The sequence below is a fragment of the Furipterus horrens genome, unplaced genomic scaffold (assembly GCF_987537825.1).
Source record: "Furipterus horrens unplaced genomic scaffold, mFurHor1.1.pri manual_scaffold_15, whole genome shotgun sequence".
Taxonomy (NCBI): Eukaryota; Metazoa; Chordata; class Mammalia; order Chiroptera; family Furipteridae; genus Furipterus; species Furipterus horrens.
This window is the reverse complement of record NW_028327185.1, coordinates 4,361,045-4,381,972: the sequence shown is the minus strand read 5'-3', so window position 1 is coordinate 4,381,972 and position 20,928 is coordinate 4,361,045. Positions and strand designations below refer to the sequence as shown.

The following is a 20,928-nucleotide window of genomic DNA, read 5'->3' as shown; positions in this document are numbered from 1 at the left end:
ACTAGCTATCCCCAGACCTTTGTCTTTCTGGATACTCACCTAGCACCCAGGGGAAACCTGATACCTGTCCCCTTGCTTTCAGGCATCTGTCTGTTTAGGCAGCATTTTGCCCATTTACAAACTGATATGTCAGTTTTATAAGATAACCAGTAAGGTTCTCTAGTAGAAGAATAGTTGGTATTTCTTCCCAAATTAAAATAATACCATTAAAAAATTACATAGCCTCGGGGACTATCCAATCCCAAGGAACGGTCCATGTTTCTCAGCAAGAAGTCAGGTCAATTGATAGGAGAAATACTGGAAATCAAGTAGTCTCATTACAATAGCCAAAGAAAAAGAAAAAGAAAACATAAGAAATATGAATGAGTGGGCCCAATTATTAACAGTGTTAGGTTATGAGTGTGATAAATAGCTTTTGACGGGAACATCTAAAAGTAAAAGAAAAGAGAATATGTTGGTACAGTCCTGTAGAAAGAAACAAACAAAAACGCCCAACAATTATTTACTCTGAGAAAGAGAGAGGATCGACTACTGCAGAAATGTGTGTGACTGGATCTCAGGAAGACCAAGGAGTCTGAGAAAAATTCACACACGTGCCAAGGTGTGAGCATCGAAACTAACATCCAACAGATGGACAGACAAGGAATGACAGTAATATGGTATTCTAAGAACCCATAAAGAACGACAGCACCATAGGATTCTAAGGACCCAAAATTGACTCTGTGGCATGTGTAGGTGCTATGGTCTGAATGCGTGTGCCCCCTTTAGATTTCTATGTTGAAACCCTAACCCCCTCAAAGAAGCCCCCCCCAAAGAAAACAGTACTAGGAAGAAGAGCCTTTGGAGATGCTTTGGTCATGGGAGCAGAAGCCTGCATTGATGGAATTATGTCTTCATAAAAGAGGTTCCTTCTACATTCCTCATCAGGATGTAACAGTAAATGAGGCGGCTTTAAGTTTTCATAAGCTAGCATTTCATAGATACTGAATTTCCCCCTGGGAACCTAAACTTGGTCAAAACGGTCTCTAGTGGATCCTGTAATCAAGATATATGGGACTATTAAAGGCAGAAGTTGGTTCTTCTTTCCAGTAACCAAAGAAAGAGAATCCATTCAGAAATTGTTCATGGTTCTGCTCTGCAGTGGAAGATCAGTTCATGTATGTAAAAGCTTTCCCGGCAGTGAAGCACGGGAGGCTATTCAGACGACTACAACTGTTCTTTCATGTTTTATGAATAACTTCTAGAAATCCCTTGCCTACAACAGACCAGAGGACTATATCAAAGATTTGTAAATCATGCATTGTTAAATATCTAAGACACTTAGACGAGGCCACTCAATGTAATGAAAAATAAGCTTATTTATTTTCTCTAAGAGGTCTGTTTTTTTTTTTTTTTAAATCATACACAACTATCCTGTTTTTGTGATGTCAATGGTCTTCACATTCTTGGAGACTTTTACAGTCAGTCTTAAAGAAAGAATAATGCATTCTCAACTTTAATTGTAAATCTCTCTCAGGTATTCAACGTAAATAATTGAATTCTATGTAAATAACACAATATCCGTTTTTGAAGACTGAGATATTATTCAACCAACTAAAATAATTTTGTTCAAATGCTATTTTTATTCACGTTTTCAAGCCAGTCGCTCTAAAGCGTGACTGCATTCCAAAGGACATCCACGTGTTTTGGAAAAACTAAATCTGACTTTGAAACCTATTCAACACTCTGAGTCTATTACAAAATAAAAAGGATCAAATACTGTGTATATAGAAAGATGGGATTATTTCACATAGAAATCGCACAGCTGTGTCTTTTACAACTAAAATACTGTGGTAGTTTATGGACATGAAACACACATTTTGAAGGATAACTTCACAGAGAATGAGAAAGAGGACAAAAGAACCCCCCTACCCCCAAAAGATCATGACTTTAATGTTACCCTATGATCAGTTCAGAGGAAGAGATTAAGTACATTTGATATGCTGTGGACCTCAAAATTTTGTATTTTTCTCTCCCAAACTTTAAAAGTATATATATTGTGTCCATGAAAAACAGAAATGAAAGAACGTTTATACGGCTATCTTGTCACCTGGACTTTCTCAATTTGCATTGGCATGTATAAGTTATTGAAGAGAGAGGTAATGCTCTCACAGGACTTCGGTTTTAAAAAAACGGGTAAGAGAAGAGGAAAATGATCCTAGGGATGAATTAAGAACAGTGGTATGGAAGACTGGATGAGTTTTTGCAGTATTTTCTGCTCCATCATGGATGCAAACACATGTGCATGAATGAAAGGCCCGTTGCGGGAAGAGCTATGAGTTCGCGAATGGATTCCTTCAGCCTGGTCTTGGGAAGGAAGCTGCTATGTCAGGGGAATACACCCAGACCAGAGATGCCATGGCCTAGGGCAAGCTTTGAGGGTCACGGCCCAGTTACTACGGTTCTATTGATTTTCTTCTCTGCCAGGACAGCATGTGTCCAAGCGGACCTTTCAGCTTGATTCCCAGGATGGGGGAACCATAAGGGATTCGCCAGAAGACACACTGTAACTGTTACAGTTTAAATCCACTGAGGTTTTTTAAATTGTGACAATGCTAACTCTGATAGGTTGGCTGTATATAATTTTATTTTATTTCATCATTGCTACTGAGCAAAAAAGAAAAAGGACTCATGGGCACAGACCACTGTATAGTGATTGCTCGAGGAGTTGGTATAAGGGGACTAAATGGTAATGGAAAAAATACAATAAAAATAAAATAAAACATAAAATAAATAAAATTTCAATGAAGCTAACTCGGACAGGATAGCTGTATTTTCTTTTATTTCATTTCATCATTCCTCCTGCCCTTGGGTTAATCTACTGACCTGTAATGTTTACCATTCTGCTCAGGGGGAAAAAAAAGTGCATTTATGGCAGGTGTCTTCCTGGCCATTCAACTTCCTGTCACTTGAAGATCTCATGGTAAATATCTGTTTTCCTTTTGCGTGAGTTTTACTCCTAAAGAACCGCTATTTGAGTAGAAATCCTTCTGACAAAAATAACCATTGCAAGCGTAGCTTAAATCTAATTGTAGGTTTTACTTTTGATGTGTCCTTTTAGTTCAAGAATGCTCTTCTATTTTTGGTAAAGACAGATCGGATTAGCCCCTGAACGAAAGTCTTGGGTTATTCTGAGGCCTGCTGTCCTTTTGAAATTATATTTCAGCCCTCACGCTGTCTGCTCTGCTCTCGCTGCTGATGCCCATCCTTCCTTAGCTTCGCAGGTTAAAAAGAAGTGCCCGGCCTGATAATATCTATCTTTCTACTACAATCGTGTTATAGAAAATAAGACTGTTTTCGAAACACATAGACATAGTGGGGGAAAACCAATCTTAGAAAAATTGGCGTCTGACAAGAAGCAGAACCAAATATATAAAGACAGTAAAAAACAGACATGTTGGCTTATCACCAACTGGCACCCACGAGATGTTATGGGAAGAAAATAGCTAGCCCTACACAGCTTTGAAAGAGAAACATAATATGTTTTGCAAAACACTCTAAAGGAAAACTGACCTTATGATTATTAACAGTAACCCCTATAAACATCTCAAAAATTTCTAAACACAATTACTCAGATACCGTATTATTCTCTGCGGAACAATAACATAAAAAAAGGGGGGGGTTGGAAATTAATAGTTTGAATCTACCTTGAGTGAAATATAACTAAGTTACTTGTAGTTTCGAGCTGTTTACAAACAATGCTATAGCCAACACTTTTTGTTATGTATAGTGAACAGGCTTCTGTTATTATTTTGGTAAAATTACTTCTCAGAAGGGAGATTTCTGGGATACTTAAGAACACTCTAAATTTACAGAGAAACTCTTAACAGTGCTGTTCCAACTTAATGTGCATATAAATCACCTGCAGACCTTGTTAACGGGTAGCTTCTGATTCATTAATCTGCGATGGAATCTGAGATTCTGCATTTCTAACAAGCGTCAGGTGATGCTGATACTGCCGGCTGGACCGCGGACCACACTCCAGTAATGGGGCTCTAAATCACCGTTAAATGTATTACTAGTTTAAACGTCAGTCTTTATCTGTGACCTTTAAGGAAGGTCCTGGATGTTTGAACTATTATAGATCTCAGCACGTTTGTCAAACAGGCGGACAGGGTGTTTATCTACCTTGGCCAAGTGTTAAGAAGCAGAACAAAAAGTATATAATCAAATTTACAACATGCTCCAACGGAACATGTATCTTTTGACTTAGCTGACAGGAATCTCATTATGAACTGACACAGAGATTTTAATCTCCTTTTCTTCTTTGTTATCAGGTTATTTCTTACATAAACGGTTGCTAGTCATTTTAGTCCATAACTTGTTTTACAAACAATTGAAAGTTAATTCACAGCATTGCTTTAATTTCCAAATTTTCCTTTTGTTTACCAGAGAACACGAGAGATAAAGATGAGGAAGAGACAGAGAGGCAGAGAGGGACCGATTAATTAATCGCAGGCGGTTTGAGTAAATAAACACCAGCGTAGCAGTCTCATTCCCCATCCGTACCATTATTTTCTGATTCTCTGGGATATGAAGCTTCAGAAAATATTTCTTTTCCTTTCAGTCCTTTTTTTAAAAAACAGAATACGCATCCTAATATGCATTTTCAGTAGGTGTTTATAATTGCTTAAGAAATACATTGCATATATTTTTAACTGATTTCCTTCCTTAATTATGTTACATTTAAACTAAAATAAAAGTTGTGCTTCCTAAGAGAAGACCAGGTGAAAATGAGAAAGACACCCATTAACCGATGTTGAAAGATGTCTCTCAGAGATTTAAAAACTATGGGTGGATTCTTCATACAGAATTTAATTCACATAGAGATAAGTGAGGACTGAATGTTTCTGAAATTAAATGAGAATATTTACATTTCTTATACTTCTGGGGATACAAAAATATATAAAAAAACCTAACTGATATTCAATCCACATGATATCTTACTACCTGACTTCTGAATTCTGTTCTTTCTTTGAAAGAGATACATACACAAGCAATATATGGTAATAATTTCAGACGAACTAAACTATTATGCAGGCTTACTGTACACTATATTGTCATTGAGGTCGTATCCATTATTTTAAATACCGAGCAACTTAATACTACTCTGGTCATCAATCATACATGTTTTTTCATTTTATCAGTGAAGAAAATATGATATTTAAACAAAATGGACTATCTAATGAAATGATGAAGTTGAGCAATATGGTAAACACATGATACATTCTTATGAGAAGCACTTTCCAAAGAAAACATTCAAAAACATCCACCTATAAAGAAAATTATAATAATTTTCCCTAAAAATTTAATTATGGCTTTTAAAACTCTGCACATTCAAAAGCAGTAGTCTAACTGGACTTGTCTTTATGTTGCTCAAAATGAAAACTATTTTTAAAGTTGTAAATGAACAGATCAATATATTATGTATTGGCTGCTAGAAGAAATTTTGGTCCAATTTTTAAAAATACTCTATCCGGAAAAGAATACCTTCTTTTCCTGCATTCAAGGCAGTTCCCCCAAACTAGTGTCCTTATCCCTGCATTCCTGACTCTGCCTGCAGAGGTGCAGGGCCTGAGTCGAGCAGGGAAGGGACTGGCCTGCCTGCCTCTCCCTCCTCTTCCTCTGGAGGGGGTGCTGTGAGGAGAGACACACACTTGAACTTGCTCCTCACTGCCTGAGGCTTCAGAGAGCCAAGCTTCCTCCAGGGCTTCTGGGCTGTGTTTGGCTCAGGACTGTGATTGGGAGTGAATGGCTGGATGAGCCTGTGTGATTCTGGAGATGAGGGCACTTTTAAAATCATTAGAATATTCATTGTAACATTTGTATAAAATTTTAAATGAATTTTTTGGTCTGCATCTTCCTTTGTCCTTTTCAGTTGGTCCAGAGCCTGGACTGGTGCCTTTTAGTGGAAGGCCTTCCTCTCCCCCAAGGAAGCCGCAAAGTTTTAAGTTCTTTTTTCCCCTACTAACTTCTTTTCCTTTTTTGTATGTCTATATTCCATACACAGATACACTTTTATTTCAGTATTTGTCATATATTTATTATAATAAAATTTATTATGAAAACAGTCATGAAATATATTCCTTAACTAGAAATCAATATATCCCAGGAGTGCAATCTGTTTTAAGATTGATTCTGCAAATTGGGTAGCTTATTTTAGATATTTAAGCAGTGATGCAGTTTAGATATCATTATCCAAAGAGGAGCAAGCTGAATTTCTCTATCAATAAATAGTCTGGAAGCTATAAGATGAAATAAAAGGGAAAAATGATATATATTGAAGAAGGTTTTTAATAATTTATTTGTCCCTATAGGAAGATAATTCAATCTCTCGCTTTATCTATCATAAAATATCCCATTTAGGGCTTCAAATCTGCTATCCAAAGTTTTATGTCTAAGTCAATAATATGATGTACTAAATAACTCCTGAGGAAAAAGACATTTTTTAATTTATTTCCTTTTCATCACTAACATTGATAGTCACTATTTCACATTCAATTTGCTTTTAAAAAATGTGTAAATTTAGTTGAAAATCGAGTTAACTTAGGAAGCCCCTGGTTAGAAAATAACTGGCTTTTTGTTTAAAATGTTTGCTATATACATAGTGTGTTAGTATTAGAATTGTTTCTTATTATGAGCTAATTAAAGAGAGTGAGAGAGAAGTAGTTCAAGGTAAATACCACCAATCTGAATTTTTTTTTAAAAAATGGAGCAACATAATTACATGCTCGGTCAGGTAAAACCCATGAAGCTAAAACATACTCAGAACAACAAAAGGCGTTAGTGTAATTACAACAGCAATAATTTTAAAATTGCCCCAAATCAACCTGGTGCACACTTAATTGCAAATAGTTTATCTCCTTAAGCTACTTAAATAATTTCATGCATGTTAGCTGAATTATTCACATCCCCCTACAGACGCCGGGAGAGAACTGTAACATTCCGAGAAGACAACGACCTCCGACAGGAAAGCGCAGGAGCACGAGACCACTGGCCCCCTCAGAGTGAAGGAGAGCGAGGGACCCCGCCCCTCACAGAGTGTCGCGGCCCTTGGAAGAGTCAGCCTGAAACAGTGATTTACTCCCACCTGAAACCCACAAAACAGAAGCTGATCTCACACCAAAAATGTGGCATCCGTGCTGCCGAAACAATGACCCAAGTCAGAGTCACCATAACTCTGTGTCTGCAGACCAAAAACACATCCATGAGAATCATCTCAACTTTTTGATCTCTCTGCCTTCTCCGATTCGGAGCACGTGTTTAGTTTACGTCCTGAAATTCTTCTGGGCACCATACTTTCTTGAGAGTGGTAATGAAGCCTTATACGCCTCTGTTTCAAAACCACCGGGCGTTTTTAATGGGGCGTCATGGAAAGAATCCCCAGCTTTCACTGCATTAATAATAACTGATGTTACCAAGCCCAATACATGCAGCTTCCACAGAATCTATTCTCATCAGGATATTCTGTCATTTGCTGGCTCTCCATGCCACTATGATAACAAGAACATAAATGCGTCACGTGTAAGCTAGACACACGCTCTGCCGAGAACCGTAGCCCACGTTTACGCAATCCCGCCGGGGAGCCTGTCCTGTAGGTGCTACCGGTCCCCTTTCTACTAGACACTGAAAATGCAGAGACGTTGCTTAGCAGTGGTTGAATCTGACAATCTGTAAAGTAAAACTATTAGGGAAGAGGGCGTAGTCAGGATTCACAGCCAGGTTCGCCCAGTCTCCCTGGCTCCTCCTCCCTGGCTCCTCCACGGGGGAAGGGGACTCGGGCACAGTGGTCACTGGCCGCTAGCCCTTCCTGCCTGACCCACGCGGGCACCTGTCACCTGGAACTCCTGAGGTTACGTGCAGACTTCCGCTTCTCGGTGGGCCCAGGGAGCTACCCTTCACCAGCCTGCCCAGGCTTGGCTCCCCTGCTCCTGTCCGTGGGCGTCTCTCCAGTCCTGAGTCTTTATTTGTTTAACTCACAGAGTTGGCTCCCTGGAGGTGCTTCTTTCCTTCAGTTTCCTGCCTAAATTACGTCTCAATTATCCTCTGCATACATGATGGCATTTATTCAGGGAACTGGACAATCTCGGCCTCCCAGCAAAGTGCAGGCCCACTTATCTATTCATTTAATAACTACTTAATGAGGGCCTCTCACGGGCCAAGCACTGCTCTAACTACAGGGGTAAAGTGGTGACAAATACAGGCAAGGTCCCTATTTTCAGGAAAGTCTGCAGGAGTGACAGACAGTAAATCAGGAAACAAAATATACAGACACTGTTTTACATACTAATAATACTACAAAGAATGCAAGTCACATCATGGAATAGTAGAGTGTCAGTGGGCGCCGGCAAGATGGCCTGGAAGGGCCCCTTTCACGAAGTAACATTTGAGCAGAAAAGGCCTGGCTGTACCTCTGTGGCTGACACACCATCGAGCGTGATGAGGAGAGAGCGAGGGGACGGGACGTCTCAGATGAAGGCCACCGTCAGGGCGTTCAGACAACGCCCGACAATCCACAGCGAGGCATCGGGCTTTTATGTTAAGAGCACAGCTACAGATTGTCATTAAAGCAGGAAGAGATGTGACCTGATTCAAGTTTTGATCGGCCCTGTGTGGAGGACTTGAGGAGTATTCTGGAAGAAACGTGATGCTCACTTGGTTTAGGGATGTTGGGGGAGAGGTCAGGTAAGAGTCTGATATGGGACACTTTCCGGAGGAATAAAGGGACCTGGCTTGCAGACAGACTGGACCAGCGGAGAGAGGAAAGAAGACGTGTCACCTGAGACCGGGAAACAAGAACAGGGGGTCCTCCTCTCACCTGCCCACGGGGGCGCGTGGGCCTGCCTGACTTCCAGAAACTCACTGAGAAACTCACTCTTCTCATGCTTTTCTCCCCAGTTCTATTCAGTGCCCTTCATTCTGGGAAAGAGTAACATCCGTTTCTAAATGGAATGGCTGGAAACTATATAAAGCAATACCTGAAATAAAATATATAAAGTTCTGGGGTATTTTTAAGTTTTAGGCAACTGTCATATTTTTCCAATTACATATGACCTCCCAAAATATCATTTAAGTGCTTTGAAAATGTTGAATTATACATCTCCACTATAAAATATGGATCTAATTATGTTAAATCATAGCTTTCTGAATTTTTACAAATTTATAAATTGGTTGAGGAATAAGTTATACTATCAATCTCTACTTTCACATCATGCATCATAATTCATACTTATCATTCTTTCCATATATCAGCCATAATCAGAAATACTAAAATGGTACTAAAAATGTGATTTTAGATCTTCACTATTTACTCCAGAAAATCCTTCCTGCTTCCTGTAACCTAAGATAAGGACTCCCACTTGATTTGGCCACTTATTGCTCATGTTTGAAACACAACTTGGCATGTCACCTTGTATCACAGCGTGCAAGAACAATGCTTACACTTAACGAATGACATTGAATTGTAAATTGCTCGCAGGCAGAAACTGATACTCACCTACCCCACGGAATACCACTGCAGACATCACACAAGGCATTTAGCAACAGCTTCTCAGTGTGTGGACTGACTGAATGACTGAATTCGAGCATTATTCAAACGGCAGCTATCTGAACGCATCAGCACTTTTTTGAACTTACACAGCTTTATGCACAAGCACACACAGGCACAAGTATGTTCAAAGAGTCGTACCTCCCAAAGTCGCGGACAGCAAGAAGTGGGTCCCATATTTCTTGATAAGGTTTTCTGTGATTTGCTGAAGGGCGGGGCGGCGTCCCAGCAGTCTTATGTTGCGGAAGAATTCAGGGGCCAGAGGCAGAGGGGAGCCAAGGAAATTTCTTCTCTCAACTGCAAGGTTATTTACTTTCCAGCGGCCAAACTCCCTGAAAAGCAAATTTAGTTTTATTCATAAACGCACAATCTAGCCGAATGCCTTCGTTTGAAAAGTACACTTTGTAGTTCCTCTGGGGTCACTACATTACAGTACCACTTCTGCTTGCGGTCATATGTCATGTGCTATGAGTAGGAGAAGCAATATGACAATTTATTTATTTGGAGTGAATATTCTCAAACCCAGTCATGTAAAAAAATAAAAATAAGCCACTTAAGGTAAACAGTTTCTACTGGATTTCCCCCTAAGAAAAGATGTACTCATGAAAAAAACAATTTCATTATCCATAGAATATGAATGTAGAGTTATTAAAAAAGGAAAAACTAATGTAATCTTTTTCATTTTCTAAGGGAAGTTGAAAGAGAATGAATTTATTTTCATTGCTCTAATGATTTCTTTGTTCATTTTAGAGTGGAAACTTGTAAAATCTTCAGGACATTGTGGAGTTGTGGGAGAATTAAAAAAAACATGATCAAAAGAAACACTGTTTTATTTACAATAATTATCATTGATGACATATTTTGAAGCCCAAATTCAGCCTGATTAGCCATCTCTCAAGCTGTAAAATGACTTTTAAGTTGGGTATGCCAAATTAGAAAAACGGCAGATATGGCTGTGAAATAGTTCCAACAAATTTATAATTCTCTGAGATCAGTTAATAACAGTAATGTAATGAAAAACTCTGACTCCAAAAAACCTCCGCTGCCTTGCGGCATACCTCTTCAGGGGAAAGGCTAAGGGAGTAAACCCCGACAGAAAATCCGGAGCCGGAGTCCCTAAGGCGGTTTGACGTTGTAGTCAACACCGGCAACTCCTGCGGCGCACCTGAAGCCAAGCTGTATTGACTCCGTCTTTCCCTTGGACCCTTCAGCTGCGAAGAGAGGGGGGGTCTGCTGCATGGGCAACAGCAGACCCTCCATATCACCCCGCCCAGGCTCTGTAGCTTCAGCTTCACTGGAGAGGACACTCCAGCGTCATCGCAAGATGTCGATTCAACACGGGAGGAGACAGATACCGTGTCACTCCCGAGTCGGACTGCACAGCCATTCTCGGCGGTGCAGATAGACTCTTAAGAAGCTACACCATCGTCTCTTGAGACGGACGGCTGCCGATGATGAATGAAAAATTACCCATGGTTTACTATTTACTATTGGTTGTTATCAGAAATCTTGCTGGTAACAGAGATGAATGTACGAAAACCTCTGACCTCAAGGGCTCAAGGATTTACTAAGCAAGATAAAACAGGACTCAATTAATTGCAATTCAAAGACCTTAAAAGATTTTCACGGGCAATAACGCAAGTGTGCGCCAGCACGCGCAGCCCAACTCCAGCCAACTTATCCCCACTGTTGGGTACGAAGGTTACGGCTCTAACTCACTTCGAATGTGGTTTCTCTTCCCTTACATTCCCAGACCCCACAAGGCTGTGAAGAACGGAAGACTGGGCAAGCTTCCCGGGACCCCCTTCAGCATCAGGGGTCCTTGGCATTACCCCAGTCTGTTAAGCTTCGTGAAGTCTGCAGGCTGGATTCCCCTTCTAACATCTTAGTTGGATGAAACACCTCGCTGTCCCATTTGACTGATTTATTCTCATGCAACAGCCAAATTTAAAGGTCAAACTTTGGGAGTTATCACCAGACTACGAGTAAAACTAATTAATCAACTAAAGAAATTAATGACTTAAAACGAGTATCGTTAGTAACAATAGCAAATTGTTGTCTTAATTTAGGAGCCAATTGCTCAACTAAAATTCTTCCCTAGGTCAGTTTTTAATGTTTTCATATAAAGAATGAAGTAATAAAAAATTACACTGTCATTGTGTATAGTGAAGAAGTGTAATTTGTGTAGAAAACATAGTTGTTGATTTGAAATTGGAGGTCTCTCATTTCCACCAACCACACTTGGTTCGTTTTATAATGATACGTGATCACTGTATAATCTCTATGAATTTTTGGTGAAAACCCAGAGAGAAAGTATTGACTTAATCCTGAGAAGTGGTCAGATCACTTTAAGTAAAAGAAAGTCACCTCTGCACAGTGAAGGACCGCATTGTAAGTAGCAGTAATTAGTTATACAAATACTCAGTGTCTCTTTTTCCTGGGCACAGGATAAGGTGACATTTATTGGTGTCCTTGAAAGCTAGTGTGTTCCAATGGCTTACTTTGACCCATAAACAACGAGCAAGTTTGGTTAGCCTGGTCCATTGTTCTGGGACCTTGATACCCATCGGCCACCCCAGCCCTGCAGCTCACTGGGATGCATGCTTGCATGCACTACAAAGAAGTTTTGTCACGTAAAGCCACCAAGATTATGGTTTATTTGCTCGCAATATAACCTAGTACATCATGACTGATGCAGAGCATTCAGACGTTGGGGTAACGTGGGCAAACAATAAGGAACGATTCTGCACATACTGGAAATTGATGAAAGCAGCGTTTTCTTTCCTGAAGATAAGGCTCACCTCCATGGTAACGAGCCCAAGCATTTATTACAGTTTGGGAAAAGAAAGCAATGGAGTGCTGAATTGAAAACACGCTGTCAGGCTTGGTTATCGTAACGAAAGCATATTTTACCGAAAGGCATCGAAGGTACCCATCCAAGCAGACACATTATGCTTCTATTAAATAAGAACACTGTTGTATCCAAATAATGTCGCCTTCTACCTGAAGCCTTCACGGAATATAAGTATCTTCCTATCACAACTTTGGACATTTCAGATGCAATAGGCGCCATCATTAGAGCTGAATGTAACTTGGCCCTCTCAGAGGCACTGCTGTTTTGTAAAACACACAAATGGGCTGTAACCGGCTCAGCCAGAACATTACTTTCAAAATGTTTTTGTTGGCACGAAGGAGACTATTAGTTGATTGGAGTTGTGTGTTTGCCTGCTCAAAATTCTGACTTGCAAGCATCTATTATTCTGTGTGTCCATGTAATGTTTACTCTTCTACAATAATATTTATTATAATTTATCCCTGCCCATCTCACGCAGAAGATTGGAAAACAAGAGTATTATCAACACGTTCTATTTGAATAATGTTTCCATCATTGCCACGCTGCCGTGCCCTTTTTTTATTAGTATTCAAATTCCATGCAAATACCTAATTGTATTCAAAAGATTTAAAATACATTCACCAGCATGATTTCTTTAAAATTACACATGTATAATATTTGATTCCCCCTGAATATAGAAGCTATCACTGTTGACATTACATGTTTTGGACTCAATATCAAAAAAGCAGCGACAAAATTCGACGATGCAGTTGCAGAAATGATTTATCTTTATCTTCTAATCAGCACTTAATAAAGTCACCTGCCTAAGTCATAGAGGCTATTATCACCTTCCTTTCACAGTACTACACAGGGTGGCTTATAATTTTAATCCTGCCCATATCCACTGACACAGCAGAATATTAAAACAAAACAGAATGCCCGAGCACCAGCCGACTGCGAAGAGATCCCGCACAAGCATCAGAAACGGACTTGCCAATCCTGGGTAGCAAGAACTTCCTAATTGCCCTGTAAAATCATACTGATTTTATGCAAATGCCACCGATCCTCAGGACGCGTTTTTCCTCGTGTTATGACGGGTCACTGTGAGATATAAGACCAGCTCTTCTGACATTATTTCTGTGTCGCTCCCATATCTCACGAACGATGCTGGTTTCCAATTGGCCAGAAAAAGGGAAATGTCCCCAATGTCCTGGGTGAGTGGGGGCGGAAGGCTAAGCAGTGGGCAGCGGAAAGAATCTGCTTTCTTTCGCCTCCTGACCCTCGATCCGCCAACATGCTTTTAAAAAATGTTAACAGGACTGGGCGTGTTGAAGCCTGGAAGGTGTTTGGGGGCGAGGCGAGTGATGTGGCAGCACAGATCGGTGCACATAAAAGCACAGGGACAAATACGAGTCGTGTAAGTGTTTCCACGCAGGGTTTCTGAGAAGCACCATCAATGACGGGCGCATTTTGAATGAGCTGCCACAGGCAGAGTCGGTTAGAGAACACAAATTAGCACCATTGCAGGGAGCAGTGCCCGTCCCTGGGAAGCAGCGGAATTCGCTGCGCTCTGGCCTCTCCACGGCAGCAGGAAATAAACTCAAACGAAGATGGAGCTATAAAGAAATTTGTAAGAATGGTCTGGTGGGGTGGGTGATATAGGCTTCCAGTTCTTAAAGCATGTTACATTTTCAGGGTTATGAAAGGCCTGAAAGTTATCTAATTTTCTCTTACATAACTTTAAGTCATTTTCTGTAGATAGGGTTTATTTCAGTTTTAATAAAAATAACGCAGAATTTAATTATCATAGCTGGTGCCATTATTCCCAAAGGGAAGTAAATTAATAAAAATATGAAGGTACCCCATGCTTGTACCAACACAGATATAAATAATATAATAATTTATATTATCCATGTTTAAAGTAGGTCATTGTTTGAACAGATGTTAGCAAAGGTTTTGGTGCAAAAAGTATACACACACGCTGTCAGTGAATGACTTTTTAAGTTGAAGAGAGGGGGACTGTGTAACAAGCAAACTCATTTCTTTCTAAATTTTGGAAGTACAGTTTAACATCTGTTACCACTCATCACAGTTTTTCATCAATTACATGCATATAATTATACAGATTTGGTAATTATTGATCGGTGTGGAGAAAGCAAAGACGTACTGAGCTAAAATAAAATATCCACTCTGGTTCTCTCTATAAAAAGAAATAAACAAATAGAAGGTCTCTATTTTTTACATTGCTAACTTAAAAATTAATTCTATGTCTTGGTTACAAAATGGGAAATATTTGCATTTCATCTATGACTTCAAATATTTGGGGAGGTAATGCTAGTTTTTCAAAAGAGAATGGATTTAGGAGTCAGATATCTGTGGTTGAAATCCCATCCTCCCCAACTCAATTCACGGAATTCGGAGCTCTGTGGACGTTAGTACCCTTTCTGATGGGCAGCCATTTTATCTGTGAGTTCACATCTATAGATATCGACTCTGCAGGGTTTTTGAAGAAGGAAAATCTGTAACACAACTAAAATGGTTCACGGTGCATTGTTCACATCATAGTAAATGTTGGCATGTGCACCCTCCTCAGGTCACAGATTTGTGTCCCAGGTTGTCCATTCTTCAAATACAAATGAATACTGATCAGATAATAAGCTTGAGTGGAATTAATGAGCAAAATTTACAAAATAATTTATAAATAAAACTAACTCAAAGAATCTGCAAATTGTTCTTCTTGGTCCAGACACAAACTAATAAGTTAAATGCACCTGAGGAAGAATAAATGCCAAAATTTTATTTGTTTGATCATGAAAAAGAAAAATCTTCATTGCTCTTTAAACATTTAAGCAACCATTTTATTGAGATTTCTTTATGATGGTACAACCTCTAAACATTGGATCAAACATTTAAATTACAACAAGATACCTAACCAATGAAATATCTGAACTTGTAATACATTAACTGTTTCCTTTCAAGTAACATAAAGTAAAAATGGCAAAACCAAGGGTTTGGTTTCTATTTTTTCAGAGTAATTACATTTTCAGAGACAAACTGTCAATCTTTCTGTGAAAATTTCGCATAATAAAATTAGGATTAAATAGTAACTAAACTTAATAAAATATACATGTTTTACAATGTCTTAAGAAAACTCTTTTTAAAAATACCATGATTTTCCCCACGGAGTTAAGGGACATAAAAATGCTATAGTAGGTCATAGGTGTTAAGAAAAAATGCAATTCATTTCAATTTGCTATTAATTTTGATTTCCACATCTACATGTGGTATAAGGAGGCTGGTGTTTTATGACAAAAGAAATATTCATAAAGTCGATAATCTTAATTTTGCAAGGTAGAAATCATTCATTCCCCAGATTGTAACCTTTCAGCTGGAATCGGGCTTGAGTTGCGAGAATACCATTTCATAAACATATAGCTGGTGAGAGACATAAACGGGCAATGTCGCCTTTTTCTGTGTTACTACCAGAATCCATGGGTTACACATTGAAATTTGTTATCTAACATGCACTTAGTATTTCTGTGTTCTATTCCTGGGATTTATATGAAATAAATTTGTTAACTATCCCCCAAAGTCTTCCAAGACACCAATAATGCGCATGGACGCTGCTGTTGTCTGCCCCACCAATAGTCTCCAGCTAATTGTTAAATGGACTCCCGTCTGAAAGTCCTCATAAACCTAAGTCAAATGGTGCAATGACTCTTCTGTTGGTGACTGCAGTGTTTGATAAGACTGAAATGTTTCAGACGTGGTTAGCGTGGCTGCGAAATTGAAGGTGGCTGTGCTTTTCATAAAGCTGATGTGTTTTGCTTAGGGGGCCGCAGCAAGGCAAAGCAGAAAAACCATCAAAAGGAGTAAGAAAATGTAAGTTAAACGGGAAGAAATCAGGCTACATGTCTATGTCTTTATTAAATGGATACTGAAAAATTCCCTTCTAATACTAAAGCCAGTCACTTATTGCATTTGTGCATTTTAGACGAAAGCAGCAATTAAACATTCTACCGAGTAGCCTCACTAGCTGTGGTTTGCGCCCGAAAAACCAATAAATTGAGTATGAGGACTCTTCTCAAAGAACAAGGTCAATTAAAAGTTAGTAAAGCCAGAAGCCCAGATGGTGCTGAATTCACCCAACTAAAATGAACTGCCGTGGGTTTGGCTCGTTTTCATTATTCAGTTATTCATGTGCTGTATGTGAAAATCTGGCAAATCGGACAATTGCCAGGAATTTGCCCCATCCGTGGAAGATGACTCAGTTCTTCTAATTACAGACCTAGACACAAAAAGCACCTTCTCCTTCGCCTTAGGTATTTTTAAAAGCAACTAAGTCTATAATGAAAAAACTTAACCATCAAAAGAAAATCACAGATAATTTAATTTTTCCCCAGGGGTCAGTACTTTGAACAACCATTCGTGTAAAGCTCAGGAAGTAAGTAGTAATCTAATAACCATTAACACTATGTATGAAATAAACTGATAAAAATTTTTAGAAAATGGAAGGCCTGTATAGAGGAAGAACTCTATATTCACATATTTTTTCACCAAATTATTTTGCATTAAATTACCTTAATTTTCTATGCTATAAAATCAAGCACATGGACCTAAAAAATTCAAGTGTCGTATATTTTTCTTCATGATTTCCTCTTTAAAATGTATATAATTCTGTCGGAAAAATGACACTCTTAAACTTCTCAAAACTAAACAAATCTCTAGGATGTGATTAAGAATATTTGACAAGGACTTACATATTAAAAACTCTCCTATAGCATCATATCATATGCATATAGTTAAACAAGTATTATTGTTTTCTTTGCAGTATTCAACGGATACTCTGTGAAGATGAGGATCCCTACAATCAGTTTAACTCTCATTTCTCACTGAACTCTTGCAATGACACTCTAAGGTACTTATCATTATTATCACTATCTTACAGATGATACATAGTCAAGATACTTCCCCTCTCTGAGATAGTTTATAAGTCAGTGCTACCCAACAGAAAACGTCTGCGGACCATGAATCCAGCGGACAGCGGGAGGGTGACACTGTCGTCAAAGAAATGAAGCAAAAGTTGCTGGGTAACACCAAGGCTGGAAAGGGGTCTCCGAACTTGAATCAGCCAAACTGGCGGCCGCCAGAGCATTCTGGTGGTGAGTGCATGGGCCAAGGATCGTCATGAGAGAAAACAAACAACCAAACAACCGAACATGGTTTACTTGTACTATGACCTTGTGGAAAGCATATATTACCTCTTCAAGGTGATAAATTTTTTTTGGAATGAAAGCCAAACTGGGGGATAAAGGAAGGTGTTACTATTTTGGGGAGAATGGCCATGACCTTGATCTAGTGGCTCAAGTTTGCAACGTAGCTGACATCTCTGGGGTCTATCTGGGTAGACTGTATTTTATATTTTTTAATTTAAATTTTTTGTACTAGAGTTCACTTACGTTTGCACAGATAACCCCAGTTACAGTCAGAATTAGGTAAAGAGAACAGATAAGGATAGATGGTTTACATAAATATTGTATCTCAAAAGTAAATGGGGTCATTCCTATGCATAAAATTCATAAAATATTTTTAGGGCATTTAAATTAGAAGTTCTATTATAAAATAATATATTACCTCAATCTGTATCATTGCTCAGTTTTTATAGCCTTGCTTAACAGTTAAAATTACAGCCGACAGCACTAATTTCGCAAATAATAAATCATTTGCATGAACATTGTATGGCACCGAGGAGCACAGGTTCTTTGAGTCCCCCAGTCTCTACCGAGTGCAAAATACTCTGTGTCTTGTGTAGGGCATTTTGTCACTTTTCACACTAAAAAACCAAGTCCCAGTTAAGTTGATTATATTACATTGCAAAACTCAAAAATGAATAGTTAAGAATACAAATTAAAAATTAAAGCATATAATTTATATTAAAGCATTTTTAGTTTTCTTATATTGAATGCATTGTGATGAACTGAACCTCATATTAAAGACAAATTTAAATAGTCCCTACAAATGAGAATAATATCATTAGTCAAATCTATGAGGAAAAGTCTGGACTGTCCCCAAATTATTATGTTATATTCCTATCTTCCTCTGTCTACACCAACATCCTGATACATACAATCACTTAATAAATGTTAGTGGATCAAAAGAAATGCCATATGTTTATTTAAGTTAGTTGTTATCATAGTATGGTGATCTTTTGATTCAAATTCTAGTTTTTCTTTCTGTAATTGAAATGTTTTGCAATTATAGATTATACTCAGTATTAATGCTATGCATGGCTCATCTCTACAGAAAATCTTCTGTAGTTAGAAATAGTTTCTTTTTCTCTTTTCTTACATTTATACTTTGAAATAGTAACAAAAAGAAAATTAAAAGCAATGAAAACAATTTCTATTTACAGCAAAATGGTGAAAAGTCTCTAACATGAAAATAATTAAATATGCTGGACTAAAATAAATCTTTTAAAACATGATGAACTGGCAAGAAAATTAAAATTCTTCACAATCAAAAGTGGAAAAAGCTAGAACACATAACTATGAGAAAATAAAATATTTAAACCTGAATAATACTATGTATCAGCAATTCTTAGAAACAGCTAAGGTAATTCTAAGCATTAAACTTATAGTTTCAGCTACCTACCTTACAGAAACAAAATGAAAAAGAAGAAAGAAAAGAAAGACTAAAACATAGTTATATACCTGTAATAGAGGACAAAGATAACAAAACAAAAGCAAGAAAGAAAAAAAGACAAACACAGAGAAGAAAGTAATAACATAAAATAATTCAATAGAGAGAATCCATAAAGACAAATGTTGATTCTTTAACCTCAACAATAAAAGTAAAAATAGACAAATTAAACTACATCAAAATTATAAACTCGTTCATCAAAGGATAAAATCAACGGAGTAAATAAGGAACCTATGGAATGGGAGGTAATATCTGCAAATCCTGTATCTGATAAGAGGGTAATACCCAGTGCACACCAAGAACCCCTTTAACTCGGCCAGAACAAGCAAATAAAAAGAACCTGATTATAAAATACCCAAGGTGCTTGAATGGCTATGTCTCCTTAGAAGACATATAAATGTCCCACCAGCATATGAAAAGATCAACACAATCAACATAATTCAAGTCAATACACATTGAGGAAATAGCAGCTAATATACGCTAATTCCTTAACCTTGCTGGAAGGTTCCGCGACTTAATTCAGGGAGAGAGGGAAGGAACCATTTCCCTCATATCTTACTCACTTGGCAAAAATCAGTTCTTCACTCTAGAGCCAGACCTAAAACCCTTACATCTTTCGCTTCAAAACCCACGCGTGTTCTGTTATCCTATACTTATTCCTGATTCTAGGTTGCAATCAGAATTCTAATAAGAGTAGCAAAGAACTCCATCAGTAAGCACCAAGACTCACTCATGTGTTAGCATCTAGTATAATTTTTTTTTTGTTTGAGGAGTAGGACATTTATTTCAGTTATGAGGGAAAGCGTCATAGAAGACTTAGCACTTAAACTCTGCCTTAAAGACTGACAAAGATTTTTATATGTGAGAAATGTCAAAAAAAAGGATTCAAGGCTAAAGAAAGAGGCCTGAGCACTGACATGGATCAACGCAAGTGCATTGAATGTTGATGAAACAGAGATTAATCCTAGGCCACTGGAAGGCAGACATAACCCAAAGGGATATCATATATAATAAAATTTGAGGAAAACAATGCATAACAGCAAAGTGTAATTAAGAATTTGAGTAATTGAAAAACCAAAAAATAAAAATTAAAAAACAAAAAAGAATTTGAGGCTTAATACCAAAAACAACAGAAACAATCATCATACTGTTTTGAGGATTCAAAGAGTAATATTCATAATGAGTTAATCTCAGAATCTGGAAAACAGTATTAACAAATGTCACTATTAATTTTACTGTTATCTTGAGTAGATATAGATTGAAGATTATTTTATCCTGTGAGAAAGTTGAAATCATGATGGTTCTATAAAAACAAAAACAAAAAACTTCCTTATATAAAAAAGATGTTGATTTGATCTCTTAGGTAAAATAAACATTAAAAAAAAAAAAAAACTGGTGACAGTCTAGACAGAGCTGGGGCTAGAGAGAGACAGAGAGAAAGTAAAGAGAGGAAACAAAAGGAAAGTTTATTCCCACAGATCAGAAAGTGTGTAAAGAACCACCAATACTTATAAGGATGGTGCAAGTCGAATCGACGCTCACATACCTAAGGACATGGCGACTGTATTTTCTGAATATAAATTGAAAGCACACGGTGTCTTCACTGCGCGGGGTATTTAAAATCAAGACTGCCCGAATATCCAGGTATATGATAACTATGTCTAAGTTCGCCTTGTGGGTGGAAATGATATAAAAACATTTTTATGTTTAAGTAACTAACCACACTTGAGATGATGCCAAGAATGAACAGAAAATGATGATCTTTTATAAATCGTGTTATCATTGCAAAGTTCACTATAATAATTAGCCC

At 38.0% G+C, this 20,928-nt stretch overlaps 1 protein-coding gene across 1 annotated transcript in view; it reads right to left on the bottom strand.

Annotated features, from left to right (window-relative positions):
• The window catches only part of BRINP3 (BMP/retinoic acid inducible neural specific 3), a 177,624-nt gene that overhangs the window by 83,095 nt on the left and 73,601 nt on the right, over positions 1-20,928 (bottom strand). Inside the window, exon 3 of the mRNA XM_090263260.1 lies at positions 9,728-9,918. Coding sequence (XP_090119386.1) covers positions 9,728-9,918 — 191 coding nt within the window. The remainder of the gene's footprint in view (positions 1-9,727; positions 9,919-20,928) is intronic.